The sequence below is a fragment of the Pyxicephalus adspersus genome, chromosome 11 (assembly GCF_032062135.1).
Source record: "Pyxicephalus adspersus chromosome 11, UCB_Pads_2.0, whole genome shotgun sequence".
In the NCBI taxonomy this organism is placed as follows: domain Eukaryota; kingdom Metazoa; phylum Chordata; class Amphibia; order Anura; family Pyxicephalidae; genus Pyxicephalus; species Pyxicephalus adspersus.
This window is the reverse complement of record NC_092868.1, coordinates 21,749,301-21,765,955: the sequence shown is the minus strand read 5'-3', so window position 1 is coordinate 21,765,955 and position 16,655 is coordinate 21,749,301. Positions and strand designations below refer to the sequence as shown.

General features: G+C 39.0%; 1 protein-coding gene across 10 annotated transcripts in view; it reads left to right on the top strand.

Moving 5' to 3' along the window:
- The window catches only part of PNKP (polynucleotide kinase 3'-phosphatase), a 285,690-nt gene that overhangs the window by 92,901 nt on the left and 176,134 nt on the right, over positions 1 to 16,655 (top strand). For 9 of the 10 annotated variants that reach the window (XR_011922635.1, XM_072425518.1, XM_072425519.1 and 6 more), the window contains one exon: positions 3,900 to 3,979. The exons of the other annotated variant lie outside the window; for it this stretch is intronic. Coding sequence is in view for 8 of the 9 variants with exons in the window: in XM_072425518.1 (XP_072281619.1) it covers positions 3,900 to 3,979 (80 nt within the window). In the remaining variant the exon portion in view is untranslated. The remainder of the gene's footprint in view (positions 1 to 3,899; positions 3,980 to 16,655) is intronic. 10 annotated transcript variants of the gene reach the window in all.

Here is a 16,655-nt window from a genome sequence, read left to right as displayed (position 1 = left end):
GCCTGTTCCCGATCCTAGGTGCCCAGCACTTATGGCCTGTTACCGATCTTAGGTGCCCAGCACTTATGGCCTGTTACCGATCCTAGGTGCCTACAACTTACGGCCTGTTACCGATCCTAAGTGCCCAGCACTTATGGCCTGTTACCAGTCCTAGGTGCGTAGCAGTTGCCAGAAGTCACTCGGAAGGGGTAAATGTTTTTTGCTGCTAATATGAGCTAAGCCTAATTTGTTACACCACATTCATGGCAAAATACATAGAATAGAAAAATTGGATATACTAACGGGGCAGGCATTACAAAGTTGTAACAAATAATTGGGAGAAGGTAGAACACTGAAACAATAAGAGGTTACTGGATACCCATGGCATAAACAACTGGGAGCACTAAATTTGCCATGTTTTGCCACAACCCCTTTTTTTACCACCCGGCTACAGCTTCCTACCACCCGGCTGAAAAAAATTTCTGGGGAGAACACTGCATAGCTAGGTTGAAAAAAGACATAAGTCCAAAAAAGTCCAACCACTAGGGAGGTTAACATATACCAGATAAAAACCCTATAGATGTAGGTGATCCAGAGTAAGGCAAATAAAAACCCTGGTACAATTTTTCCCAACAGGAAAAATTCCTTTCTGATTACATGAGGCAATTGGATATTCCCTATGAAGTGATTTTCTACATAAATCGTGAAAAATCACAAAATATTTTGTCTCAGATAAAGATCTACCGTAATATATTTTAAAAGAAAACATAATTTTCAAAGCAATCATCTTTAAAGTTATTTTGTTAGACCCTCTCCTACCTAATACCAGTATACCAAAGACATTCTCTCAATTGTTATCACAGGGCACAAAGGAAGGCAAATTCGCAAGGCAATCTTTCATAGGAATGATGCACATGCTTCTAAAAACAAACTCTTTTATGTATATAATGCAATCATGTTCCCCCTTTAAACATATCTGTTTAAGGGAGAATAGATTCAGTTCAGCTAATCATAGCTGAGCTCCTCCATTCCACATTTTCACCGACCTTACAGTGAAGAATCCTTTCCTTCTCCGGAGCTTAAACTTCTTTTTCCTCCAGACGCAATAAGTGCCCTCTTGTTCTTTGTAATGATCTCAAAGTGATTAATTGGAAAGATACTTCTCTATATGGACCATTTATATATTTATACAGGGTGATCATATCCCCCCTCTTTTTGACAAATCTTTTTTCTTTTCTTGAATCCATGCTGACAATCAGATATAATTATATTTTCTTGCAAAAACTCCTTTTTTAAAGATGCGTACCACATTGGTTAAAAAATGCAAAGTTGTGCACCAAAAGAATATATATTAGCTTAAACTCTATGGAGAAAGGGTGGTGCCAAGCCTTGACTATATAAACAAATATAGTCCAGACATTTGAGAAGAAAGGAAGAAAAGAGGAAGGAAGAAAAGAGGAAGGAAGGCTCTTTTTAGTTTAGGCACCAAAGTAATACCTTAACTAATTTAAGATAAAAAATGCAAGATATCGATCAGAAGGGTCAACAATAACATACCGTGTTTCCCCGAAAATAAGACACTGTCTTATATTTTTTTGGGCTTCCAAAAACACACTAGGTCTTATTTTCAGGGTAGGTCTTATATACTTTTTTTAATGAAAAAAAACACCATATTCCCAAATTCCCCTTACAAATTCCCCTTCTGATCACTCTGTGCTTTTTTTCCACTGTTCGGCAGTTAGGACATGGAACAGCAGGTGGCGCTGTGCCGGTTTCTTTCGCTCTGCTTTACAAACAGGAAAAGACACGATGCTGGCAGAGGAGAGAAGAGAGACGCTGCTGCAGCCAGAAACACACGCAGGATCGCGTATCAGGTGAGTATATTATTTTAATTTTTTTTTTTTAACACATTTTTAAGGGCTCACTAGAACAAGCCTGGTTACATGCACTTCAGCTTCTGACAGGCGAAGTGCATGTAATATCACTCCGCCTGTGACAGGAGCCGGAACTACAAGGAAAGCATCGGCTTGTGCGGCTGTGTGTTAGCCCGCTGTGTGTACGCCCGCTGTCTCCCGCTCGGTGAGTACTGTTTTAATTTATGTTTGCTTTTATTTTTTTATTTTTTTTTTTATTTTTCTACTAGGTCTTATTTTCGGGGTAGGTCTTATATTAGGGCAGGTTGGGGGAAAAGTGCTAGGTCTTATTTTTGGGGTAGGTCTTACTTTCGGGGAAACACGGTAGTTACATGATTCCAATACATAAAAACAAATACTTAGTGGTTGTTTGTTAGAAAGTCCCACTTGTTGATAAATTTAGGAAAAAGACCCAACGCATTTCATCCACAAAGGGCTTCATCGGGATTTTTTTTTAATAATAAACGCAAACTCTTGGGAATCTAGGACAAAACCTTCAGCAATAGCAGATATAGTGGTAAGGATAGAAAATATGTTTGAAAGAGAGATGAAATGTTTGTCAGTTAGAAGGGACTAGCTGATTGCTCACAAAGCTGTAAGCACTTTAAAAGGTTAGTTTTTCATTCATTTTCTTTGTATAAATTTACTTTAAAAAATAGACAGTAGCAAAGGGTTATATATAGTGTACACTATATATAACCCTTTGCTTCATTACTCGCATTGCTTGCCCCCTTCCTTGTAGAATCCCTCTGAGATTTTTAGAATGTAACTGAAGCATTTCTGCACTTCAGGATTCACCCTTTGAATTATTATGTATCCGAGCCTGGAAGTCCTGTATTAGATTTTATTCTTTCTTTAAGATGGTTGCCCTGAGATCTAGAACATCTTTTCCTAATACTTTTTCGTGAAGTAACAGGCACCGTCATTCCTTTTCATTGCCAATTCTTCCAGGGCTGAGAGCATTCTGGACTTTTCACTACATACGTGTTTAATTTAAAACAATGTAATCAAATGTCACTAAGCTCTCTGTCTAAAAATTGGTCCAGGGGGGAAAGAAAAGACCCAGAGCTGAATAGAAATAGAAACACAAAAAACCCCAAGGCCTTTTAATTACCCTTGCAAGTACATGTTGGGAAAGCAGGAACATAAAGGTGACAATTTAATTGCAAATACTAAAAACTGAATTTTGAATGAATATTTTGGCCTGTATATTAAAAGGGAGAAATTGTTTTAACAACCCTTTTTGGGAAATGAACTCTTTTTTTTTTGTTTTGTTCCTAGAAACAAATGTTTTGGCTGTAAACTAGAACAGTTTAAAATATATAAAACATTTCCACTTTTTACTAAGAGTATCAACACTTAGTCTGTATTTTAGGTAAACTTTAACGTTTTAATGTTCTTCTAATTCAGTGCAAATTTCCATGCAAAAAGTGTTCAATTGTTTTTGCATGGAAATTTATTTTACATTGTAGGCTATAATTCTTAGGCTAACTCACCGTTAATTAATACATTCAATAATAAACTTATAATTAAAGACAAAACCTGTAAAAAAAAATGTAATGTAAGTGTGCAGTAGCACATATAATATATATATATATATATATATATATATATATATATATATATATTATGAATATTTCTCAGTATTGGACTCAATACAGCTATTTTGTATTGAATCTAATACAAAATGATTTATTTTTCCGCCGATCTGCCCGCCTGCACCGATGTATGCACCAACGTCACCGGGAAACCCCGGAGATCGTCACTGCATTATGCAGCTGGAGATCGGAGGAGAAGGACGTGTCCCCAGGACCTGCGGGGGCAAGCAGGACCCCAGGGGACACCAACGGAACAAGGTTAGTGGCTTTATTTAGTTTAAAGCTACCCTGAGTGTTACCCGCTTTTGGGTACAGTAAATCCACCCTGAGTCAGTCACACTTGGGATTACTGCTGGGGGGGTTAACCTTCTAAAGAATGTGATATTCATTATTAACTTTTTGTTTACAGATTGCTGGATTTGATATTGATGGAACGATTATCACTACAAAGTCAGGAAAAGTCTTCCCAAACAGTGCTGATGACTGGAGGTAAAATTTACGAATTATTTACTGTATCTATAACTTGAGCCCAGCTAGGCCATTGGGCAATAAATTATAAAAAGACAAAAAAAACCCTCACTCTTCAGTTGGGAGCTGTCCACTGCAGTACTGCTACTTTTTTTCTCCAGCCTACAAAAAATAGTTTCGATTGTAACAATGCAGCAGAAGATAAACCAAAAATTGCCAAGCATCTAGTGAAGCATGTTCTGTATTTATCAATTGATGTAGAAATGTTTTTACTTTTTAAGATTATTATTCTGTATTTTTATTTGTTTATTAACCTTTTGTCTGCCCCAGCTGAGTTATCTCGTGTGAGATAAGCAGTGCAAACAAGCCCCAGCCAGGTTTACTGGTATTGCTGTGAATGCTTGGAATGCTTTGATCATTCCATCCTGTCAGAGGATCAAGCAGTCAGCTGACTGCCCCCAGTATGGAAACTTTAGTCTCATACTTCCCTCTAGTGACAAGTGGAAATAAATACACATTACAGCAGTGGCCTTGTAAGCAGTATTCTCACTAGACACATTGCCCCTGATTCATCAATAAAATCCGCGCTCGCTAGAAGCGCGAAAGTACGCGCGGCCATCGATCGCGGATTACCGTGGTCCGGACTCGAGTGTGCGCGTACACTCGCCTCACTGCTAGCCGGATTCCAGCCTTCACAATAGGGAGTGCGAATCTGCCAATTAAGGCGATTAGATTTCAGCTGCGCGATTAAGGAGGATCTCTAAAGCTCAATGGTGAGATCATAGCAATTAATTAGCGCGCACCTGCTTTCTGTTCTGTGCTTATTTACAGTCCTTTACAGGTCAGTTAGAATCTTTAACATTAGATTTCAGCTGCGCGATTAAGGAGGATCTGTTAAGCTGTCACTGGTGATATAGCAATTATGTTGCTATATAATTCATTTATTGTTACATTTGTTGCACTGTTTGTATACTTTGCTACAACACTGCAAACTAACTGCAAGATCGCCAGTAAAAAGCTGTCGGATAAGCGCGGCTCCGTGCGCGAGCTTTTTCCGTTGCTGAATAGTGCGACCGCGTACGATTCCGGATCGCTAATACGAATGCGCGAGCGATAATCCGATTCTGCTTGATGAATCAGGGGCATTGTTTCAGGCCAATCAAATACGTTATAAAAATCAACAACTTGTCTACCCTTCTTCCTACTACCTCCTATTTCTCCCTATAGCATCCCAGAGGCCCAATCTTTGATAGTCTAGATATATGTGTGCACAAATAAAATGTGGTGCTGTGTGTACAACCGTTTTCAAAATTTCCACACATTGATGAAATTCTAAAAGATGCTTTCCCCACTTAAGCTGCGTACACACGTCAGATTTTTCTCGCCCGATAATCGGTTTCGGCCAGATATCGGGCGAAAATCTGGCATGTGTACAGTCAGTGTCGTTCATCGTCCGTGGATCCGTCCTGACGGATCCACGAACGATGAATGACGACCGATCCTAATGCAAGGGAAGGGGGAGAGCGCGTAGCAGGGTGCCGCTCCGTCGCTCCCCCTCCCCTCTCCATAGAGCAGAACGGTGCTGTATGTACAGCACCGTTCATGCATCGTCTAGTCCTTTGTCGTTGGAAAGGATCGTGAAAGATCCTTTCCAACGACAAAAATTGCACGTGTGTACGCAGCTTTAGTTATAAAACAGATGACCATGGAATAATTAGTAGCAAAAAAAAGTCACAAAAAAAGAAATAAAATTTTCTAAAATAAATTGGCCTTGGTCACTTACAAGCCACTAACTAAAATGGCGGATAAAAGATTAACATACCTATATATAGGTATTAGATTCTAACCACTGGGATGTCTCAAGGTGATATTTTTATTCGAGAAGAGGGCAAAAACAAAAGCAAGGCAAACCAAAATGGAGATAGGCCTTCCCATGGACAAACTGGTGCCTGTAAAACATGTGTCCAAACTCATCACCTGAGAATGCAATAGCATCAACTTGATAAAATTATAAGACAAAGTAACCAGCTTACCAACCTAAGTGATCAAGGTCTTATAGCAGAAAGTCCATGACACAATCATTTATGTTGTGGAATCAACTATAACCTGAAAAAGTGCTAATAAATTGGTGGCTGGTAAATAGATTGGTGTCTGATAAAATGGGCCTAATTTATTACAACTATCAAAGGCTGGAGAAGATATACTATTATGGAGGAATCTGAATGATGCCATAAACCAGGAATGAACTTAGTTTAAATTATTTGCTATTGGCAAATATTTTCAATCCTGGGCTAGACCCTCTACAAATTTGTTAGATTACCCATCTTCACCTATGATAATCTATCTCCTCCAGTTTTGGAGAGTTTTAATAAATCAGACCTCGAATGTCTGCACTACCATCTGGAAAGTGATGAGGCTGTATTATGATAAACATGAGAGTAAAAACCAGTGGACACTTAAAAACAAATATTGCTCCCCATAGTCACTAGTGCACCTGTTATGTCCACTAAAGGGACTTCTCTCCCAGCCCCAATCTTTTTGCTTTTCAGTAGCCTTCTTTATAGTTCTGATCTGCTTACCAACATGTGACCCAAAATAAGCTGGTACCCAGTGGTATGGATACCCCTGAAAAAGTGATCACATTGGGAGGGTTTGTGAGGTGTCAAACCAGGTTCCTGGTGCTTTGGAGAGATTTGCTTAATCTCTGTACTAGGAAGACAGAATTTACGGTGGGGGAAATAAATATTAAACATGCTTACTGAAATGTTTACTTAGTAGAAAAGTCTTCAAGACCAGTTATAAACAATGGCTGTCATCAAGACTTGTAGGATCCATAAAAGCCTAAACTTTGAACTTCCAACTTGAGGCAAGGTGAGAAGAATTAAAAGATAAAATTACTCAATAATGGCATTTCTGTGGGCCAGATCAGGTAGAACGATAGCAGGAAGATGTAGATTGGTGAGAAGCTGCGGAAGATTGAATGGTTGCCGAAAGAAATATTTTTTGCTGCTTTTACAGATAATAAGGTGGGTGTCATCACTCATGTGGGATGTTACTCCCCCACAGGATTTTGCATCTCTTGGAATTTTGATTTGCAGGTTGCCTTCAGCCAGCCTATGCTATGTTCTAGTTCCTGTCTGGTAGGTAAGGCCCTAAGATGAGCCTTCCAATCCCAGTCGTCTGCAGGAGATAAGGTGTTGGGGCAGCAGGCTTCCTCCGTGGTGGCTGGGATGTCGGTGCTGCAGATGGGGAGCCTGCTTGCACCTGTGGAGGCTGGGAGGAAGAACTACTAGGGTCTGGTGACCTGGATGCCTTTACTAATTGAGGCCAAGGCTTTGCGGCCTGGTCGTGAGTGGACTGCCCTCGGTCATTGAAGAAGCCTAAGATCCCCTCAATAGATGTCTCCCCTCCTCCGGTGCGTCCTTCCTGGCTGGAATGCATTTTAGGTCCCATCAAGATGCTTCAATATGCTCCAAGGTGCTGAACACCATAGTTTTCCCCTTGGTGGGTGCCAGAGCTAGAGTAATGCACAGCCTACTTTGCTATTTGTCCAAAAGTGGTAACATGATTTCATTGTCCATTTTACAGATGAACGAAAGGACTGCCTTTTACGTTTAAATCTTATTTTCTGTTAGTAACAAATATAAAGAGTTATCAACTTTTCAACAGGTGGTATTGGATGCCCAGTTATTGCAAAAATGTTCCCTGCCTGTTGATGTGGCAGGGGTCCTTGTTACACCTTTTCTGGACCTCTATAACCTCTTTTTGGTTGGAGGTGGTCGACATTATCTTTAAACTGATAGAAATATCCATAGATGACAAACCTGAGTTGGTCCTGCTACATTTCTTGACGATCTCCAGGAAGAGCTTTTGGGGAAACCTTACTGCATCACTTACTCGTGCAGCCAAAGGTCGCATTTCATTCTTCTGGAAACAATCCTTGCTACCCACTTTTGGTCAATAGGTACCAAGGCCAAATAACATTATGGGTATTGAAGATTTAAATGCCTCTGGGGATCAGACTGCTAAGAAATTTACACAAACATGGTTTTACTGGATTCATTTCCTACAGTCATTGGATTTTTTGGGCTCTGCTCTAGTCCTACACTTAGAAACTCACCTTGACCTTTTTTTCTTCCTGTTTCCTCTTTATCATTTGATCTTTACCCCATTTCTTTCATATTTTCTCTTTTTATATTTTGGAACTACTATTCTGAATATTATATGGTTGAAAAACCCCTTTCAATAATCTTTCTGGACTGCTAATATTTTTTGGTATGGACCCCATCCCATAGAAGCTATTACAATACCTGTCAGTTCCCACGACACTCCCCGCTGAACCATCCTGCGGTGTCCCGCCCCGGTCTGCCTTGTTGAGCTGCCAAGTGCAGCACTTACTCTGTCTCTGGCTGAGTTAGCATGCAGTACTTCCTGGTCTTGCACGTCTGTGGGCAGTCTTGCATGTCTGTGGGCAGTCTTGCTCACACTAACACAGCCCAGGGAGGAGGAGTTCCTTAAAGGTGTAGAGGCTATTTAACTTTAGCAGTAATGGAAGCTGGTGCTGTGACTTTGTACCAGCTACCTTGCTACCCTGATTTGTTTGTATTGCGATTTCTTACCTGACCTGTGCATGGACTCTAACCCTGTTTGCTTGCCCTGACCTGTGCCTGGACACTGACCATGTTTGTCTACTGCCTGCCCTGACCCTCGCTTGGCCCCGAGGATTGCATTCGTCTACCACTTGTCTCCACACTGAGGCCACTCCAGCCTTCCTCCACAGGTAGGGTGACTACTCAGGTAGGTGAGGGTTGTACACGGTGATACTCAGCAGCAAAGAGACTATCGGTCCATTACCCCTTGCGGGGTGCCCTGGTGAAGATCTGGTGTCGTTTAGACTCCGCGCATTGGGCGATCCCACACTTTGTGCCTGTGGATATCTTGACAGATGCATATACTGTAGTGAGAGACATTGCTTTTTTATATCTATAAACAGTTTCTGTTTGTCTGGACTTGCCTTCTTAGTTATACTTCATTCTGGCAAGTTGGAATCTTTATAATCTTGTCATTGCTGTGCTTCCACAGCCAGATGAACTTGCACCCTCCATTGAGTGCATTGTTCTTTGCAGTTACCTCTTTAAGATGAGCCTGTGGCCATTTATTTATGGAGGCCAGTAGTTGCATCCATGGACTTTTCTATACACTGTATTGCGTTTGTTTTTTTTGGTCATTGTTACTTTTCTATGGGTCCAGTAGCCCATTTAAGACCAGTTGAATGGGGGTCGTGGGCAAGCCAGAAGGCGACACCAGGTATCGTTTGTCCTACCTTCTTTGTTACCTTGTGTTCTACCCCTTTGTCTGGGCACCTTGTGAGGTACCAGGGTCTTCTTGACTTGTTCTGACCCTTGGGTTTCCACCTGTGTATGAAAGTAATGCCCACACACTCGGTGACCATTTCAATTTGCACAATCATCGCACTGTCTGAGCCTTGATACTGCAATTGCAAATTTCTGATGCCCTTATGAAGCTAAAAGGGTTTTTGTTTTTTGCCTTCACAAATCCAGTTAGTTTTTTCTTTTTATCTTGTTATCCGCTATGGCATGACATGCTGGCCTCTACTGTACAGCTCCGCGGTTACTTATATCTTTAAGTATTCTTTCATTGTTGTTCTTACTAGATGTTAAAAAGATAGGAAAGGTAAAAACATTTAATTTTAAGAGAGCAAATTTTCTATTATTAAGGGTGGCTCTCTATGGCTTGGACTGGGAGACAATATTGTCCTCAAAGAACACTGAACAGAAATGGGAATGTTTCAAGTCTGTTCTCCAAAGCAAACTGAAAAATAATTTCCAATGGGTAGGTAATAAGTTTAAAAGGCTAAAATATATTTCAATGGGTAATATATTCAGAGGCTAAAATTAAAACATATGTGGCTCACAGCTGAAGGTAAAAAAGCCATAAGGAACAAGAAAAGGGCATTACAAATATATAAAAATGAAGGATCACCTTCATCATTTGAAACATATAAAGAATATAACAAAAGATGTAAAAAGAAGATACAATGTGCAAAACTTCAAAATGAAAGACAGATTGCAAAAGTAAGGCAAACCCCCAAATATTTTTCAAATATATTAATAGCAAAAAGATCAGATCTGAGCCTGTAGACCCCTTAAAGGATGTCGCTGGGTTAGTTAACTGGTGATAAAGACAAGGCAGATTTACTAAACACTTGTTTTTAGCTCTGTGTACATGAAGGAAAATGGCAGAGCTCAAGTCCAAATTCATAATAGCAGTGTCCCTGCCTTAAATCTTCAAAAAGGGAGCAAAGTCATTACCAGGTAACTAAAGACCTGTTAGTTTAACATCTATAGTTGGAAAGGTCTTAGAGAGTTTGATAAAGAACCACACAGAGGAGTTTCTGCTAGAAAATAATATAAGTGATAGTCAACATGGCTTCAAGAAAGGCAGAAGTTGTCAAACAAAGTTACTCTCTTTTATGAGGAAGTAAGTAAACAGGTATACAGTGGAATAGCAGTTGATATAGTGTACTTGGACTTTGCTAAAGCATTTGACACTGTACCCCACAGATGGTTAATATGCAAGTTAGGTTTAGAAAAGTCTATCTGTAAATGGATAGAGAACTGGCTTAAAGATCGCATCCAGAGAGTTGTAATTAATGATTCATACTCTGAATGGTCTAAGGTTATTAGTGGTGTACCCCAGGGTTCAGTGTTGGGACCTTTACTGTTTAACATCCTTATATAAATGATATAGAGTTTGGGATTAAAAGTACCATTTCTGTGTTTGCGGATGACACCAAACTATATGTAATGGATTTAAGTCCATACAGGATGTCTATGTTCTACAAGCAGACCTGGATGTACTGTTTGATTGGGCAGCCAAGTGTCAAATTATATTTATTATAGATAAATGTAAAATTATGCGCTTGGGAGCTAACAACATGCATGCTTCATACTGCCTAGGGGGAATACATTTGAGTGAGTCAGGAATGGAAAAGGTCAGGGTGTTCTGGTAGATCATAGACTTAATAACAGCATGCAATGCCAAGCTGCAATATCTAAAGCTAGTAAAGTACTTTCTTGTATCAAAGGAGGAATGGACTGCAGAGATGGAGACATTATCCTGCTCCTGTAAAAAGCATTGGTCAGACCACATCTGGAATATGCAGTCCAGTTTTGGGCATTAGTTCACAAATAGGACGTTGTTGAATTGGAGAGAGTTCAGAGAAGGGCAACTGAATTAATAAAAGGAATGAAGGAGCTCAGCTATGAGGGGAGATTAACTGAACTGAATCTGTTCTCCCTTGAGAAGAGACGTTTAAGGGGGGATATGATCACCCTGTATAAATATATAAACTGTCCATATAACTAAAAACACAAGCATCAGGTACATTGATGTATAAAATGTTTAGTTTAATGTATTACTGTTCTGTTAATGCAGTAATAACTTAATTGATGATAACAATGTAATCATTTTTATGGTTGTAGATCCTCCTCTCTACTGAGGAAGAGGATATTTGCGCGAAACGCGTATAGAATTAACCCAGAATATATCCTCCACAGGGACACTCTGAAAGGAGAGGTTATTGTGTATAATAATGGTTTTATGTGGTTTTATGTATTGGAAATAAGGCTTTTAATGTAAATATTATTAAATTGTTATTTTTATATTACATGTTGTTGATATTGGCCTAAAGAATCCCGCTACAAAAATTGGTGTTCTTCACTGTATTTTCTTTTTTTCTTGGTTTTATAAGGGATGTGGCGTGGCCTATGTGATATATGCCATATGTATAGGCGGAAATCTCCTTTTTCTTTGAATATTATGTAACTGTTTTAATCTCATTTTAAGTGTTCTTTTCTTCAACAATGCTTGTTTTGGGGCTGAACTGTGTTTTTACAGGGATGGATCAGTTTTGTCTTACTCCTATGATTTTAAAACGCACAAGACCTTTTTAATGCCTTGGAGTCCAAACTCCCACAACTGGGAAAACAAATCAATACCTTATATAAGAATTTCTTGTGCCCCTTCCAGGAAAAGCCCTAGGTCCTGATGGCCTTCTTTGGCTTATTAAAAGTGACCCCTTCCAATTCCGGGAGTACTTTTTGTGTCTGGTTTATCATGCCATTTCACAGGGATATGTACCACTGACTAACTAGCTGCACATATCTGGTGTTGGTATAACATGAATAGAAACCTTGTTCATGCACCAGTTACAGGCAGATCTCCTTATTGAACTGTAATTTGAAGGTATTCAATGGAGTAGTCTGGAAATTTCTTAATAATTACTTTCTCTGTAACACCAATTGGTGTACTTCACCTCACATCATAGATTTAGGCTCATGTCCTTCTGCTTGTCTCATGTTTTTTTTCAGTCTATCCCAAACCTTCTAAATCCCTTCCAGCACATATAGTTTGAATACCCCAATTTGTGGGGTATCCAGATTGTCACAACAGAACATAAAGTAGCAGAATTTGCTGACAATCGGTTATTTTACATTACAGCTTGGACAATCCAGTTATTTAACCTAAATTTAACTTAAACAGTATGCCTCACTCTATAATTATAAGATTACCTCATAAATCCATCGCCCCAAAAATATTGCTTCTGCTTACACTGCCAAAGACCTTAATGCCTAATTTTCCCAATCCGATACCTGGTCAATATATTTTCAGAGTAAATATCTTTAACTGTGAAACTGAACTTCTTACTGTTTCTCAACAAAATTCTTAAGGATTCACAAAAATGGTAGTTATTCCCTTCGGTTGGATGCTGCATTGTTTTAAAAAAGAACATCATGCCCATGTTTTTATATTTCTACAGACTTTGCTGATTTGACTCTCCTCCTATCTGAGGGTACGGTTTCACTCAAGAGTTCTTAACATTTATTTGGGGTACTGACTATGAGTCTAGAGAAAATGTCCAAGGACTCCCTAAATTTAGAGGTGGCATGGCCTTTCTTGATTTACTACAAGGCTACTCATTTAACGTGACTGATAAATTGGTGCAGACGCAAACATTTAAAAAAGTGTGTCAAGCCCCAAGCGCCAAAATTAATTTCAATAATCTATACTGAACGAAATAAATTATGACTTCACAGAATCATATATATCTTGTGGGCTGGGAAAGTGACCTTCGCTGTTCTAGATCAGAATATGAATGTTATTTTATGTGGTCTAGAATGGCCTTGTGTTCTTTAAACATTACAATTGAATCAGACATGTAGCCTTTTTCAGTACTGAACTCTGAATGGGGTTACCTTCAAAATAGTGTCTAGTACTGTAACACAGAATTAGTCTTGGCTTATCCTTCTCTCCAATTTTTGGACACCTGTGTTTTCCTCAAGCATCAGTGATCCAGTATTTTATTCTTGGATTGCCCAGTGTATGCATTATGCATTATATTAGTTTCTACAAGATTTACAGTGCGTTTCAATTGGGTGTTTGGAGAATGTTGCGGCTCACCTATTATCTACATTTTTTTTTTTTTTTTACCACTACAACAATTCTGCTGATTGTCATTCCTCTGTTAGTCACTTGTTACCTCTGGGTCGTGATGCAGTGCTTTATTTTATGGCATGTTCTAATGAAGCATAGTGAAAAGGTCTTTTTACCCCAGTCTCCAGGAGCTATAAGTCATTGTGAATACCACAATCCACTACCTCCCTGATGGCTGAAATTTCTCTTTTTAGTAAATTAAATCTTGAAAAAGTTAGGACAGAAAAAGCAGGTTGTTTTTGCTTTGAAGTATATATTAAGTTAAAGTCATACATATATAATACATACTTCTGTGTGACATAGATAAATAAATTGGGTAATTTTGGTCTTTCCCAATAACAATTTCATGGGAGGTGCGACCTACTACCTATGACTACCCACTCTTTAAGAGTTGCTTACAGATGCGTGGGTGATACGTCTCCTATTCTGATGCGTTTCGCCTGACTGCCTTTCAGGGGAGTTGCAGAGGTTTAAAACTGTACATAGAGGTAATATGTAAAAATATTTAAAGTTGATGTACTTATAATTATACAATTTAAAATAATTATCAATAATGCAAAGTAAACATACATAGTTCATTATAGTAGATATTTAGGCAATAATGCAACAAATAACCCCCCTAGCGTTCTAATTCTGTAAGTTTTTTTATGCAAAAAGTGATCCTATTTTTTTTTGCATATAAATTTTTGTTTATATTGTGGGCCTGTAAGTCTTAGGATTAACTCCAGGGTATAATAATTATATTTATTAATATTAACATAATTTAATATATATATATATAAAAATATTAATATATTATAATAATCATTTATATTTATTATATTGTATTCATAAATTATATTATAATAATTATAAATCATATTTAAAAAAATAATGAAATAATAGACCACAACAGTGTAATTTATCAAAAAAAAATTTTATCAAAAATTTCTCACTGAAATTTTCCAATCAAGGGTGCAATAATATTGATAAATAATATTGTATAAGTTAAATGCAGATTTTAGGAAAAAAATTTTTTTTAAATTTTTAGTAGACCTCCTGGGTGTGGTAGATTTTTAAGCAGGGTGCTGCACAAAGTCAAACATCACAGTCAGGACAGTAGAACCTGGTTTCTTTGCGTTTCTTCCTTCCTCTGTCATCGGTCTTTGAACAGCAAACCACGCACATCCTTGTAGGTGCCGCCTTTTTGGGATGGGATGTATTCAGTGAAGTGATGACCTGTCAGGCGTTCTGGGTTGACAACGGTGGAAGCACGACGTCCAGGTCTATGCATAGCAATTGATGGCGTTTGGTGGTTCTTGACTATGGATTCGGAAACTTGCAAAATGAAGTCTGAATGATTCACAGGCCTCTGACTATTTTTTTTGTACAGAATGTAGGCATTCCATAGGCACTGCTCAACTAGATGCCTGAAAATCTTCTTGTAGTACTTCCTTTGCTGTTTCCTCATCCCTGGGTAGAATGTCATGGCTTGGTCAGCTCTGTCGACACCTTCAATGGTGTTGTTGTAGTCAGTCGCCACCTGTGGCTTCATCACTTCTTTTCCACGTATTGTGTGTACCAGAACCGTGGAGGCATCATGGACAGTACTCATCACACACATCTTTCTTGTCATGCCATCTCAGGGTCATCATCTTTCCTTTCTGCCAGGCAACAAGTTCTCCTGTCTTCAGCTTCCCTTTTGCAAACAATGATGGCAGGTTGCTCTGGTTAGCCCCAACGGTTCCATACGCATCTGTTCTGTGTTGCAGAAGGAACTCATAAAGCTCAGGAGAGGTGTAGAAATTGTCAATTATGACACAATAGCCCTGATCTAACAATGGCTCAATGAGGGATAGCACTGGAGATGTTGCCAATCCATAATGACTGTATCTGGGGTTGAACTGTGTCCCTTTTCCAGTGTACAGTACCGTGTTCCAGATGTAGCCAGATGAGGATTCGCACAGCATATAGGTCTTCACGCTAAATCGTGCCCTCTTTGACACAATGTACTGCACCCAGCTGAGCCTCCCTTGTAAGCCATTAGACCTTTCGTCAATGCTGACATCTCTTTCTGGCATATAGGTTTGCTGGAAATTTTGTAGAATCATCTGAGACACTTCACAAATTTTCTTGAGTTTAGTGCAGGACGGGTAGTCTCATCAAATTCTTTATTGTTTACAAAGTGCAGGTACATCATAATGAGGGAAAAGCGGTATTCTGGCATGACTGTGCCAAAGAATGGAGTGGCAATAATTTTGTTCTTGGACCAGTACCACTTCTGCATGGATTTGCCCACAACTCCCTGCAGGATCACCAAGCCCAAAAACAGCCAAATGTCATCCTTGGTCACAGGTTCCCACTTTCTGCTTCTTGCAAACCTCAGGTGTGGAGCACCTTGTTGGTGTCCAGCGTACCTGCATAAAACAAAATAAATGTATTTTAGGATATGTGCTTTTAAAGTGTGAAGGTTCCAAGTAATATGTTAGCAAACACAGACCAGCATATATGTTTGCATAAAAAAAAAAAAATTAGCAAAAAAATTCAAAAAGTTAGCAAACTCAGAGCAGCATACATGCTTACTTTAAAAAAAATTGGCAAACAATTTCAAAAATATCAAAAAGTTAGCACAAAGCAGCATACATGTTGGCATAAAAAAAATTTAGCAAAAACTTTAAAAAAGTTAGCAAACACAAACTGCTTACCTGTTTGTCTCTGCAACAATTTTTTCAATAACTTCATTGGTCAAAAACAACTTCAGGTATGCCGGGGGGTCGTCGCATTCAGCCTCCATTTTAAGCCCACTGTCTATGATCAGCTTCCTCCTCCCCCCCCCCCCCGCTTTATCTGCTGGTTGGCTGCACATCATTGAGCCGCCCGTCGTTTGCATATGGGCCCCCCAATAGTGTGATAATCATGAGGGGGCGGTACAGATTGGCGGAACACAGCGGCGCACTTCAAACTCAGACGCTGTTCCCATGGCCATATCTGGGCGGGAACACACAATGCACAGTCTTTTGCCAATACACTCACAATCTGCATCGCCTGTTGGATACCCTTAAAAACTCCTTGTAATACTTCTTACTTAGATTTCCTCCTAGACTTTTTCTTATTCATGATTGAAGTACTGGATGCCTCTCTTATCAAGCTTTTAAGATTCAAAAAGGCTTCTATTTTCCTGTTAAATTTTTAATTTTTATTA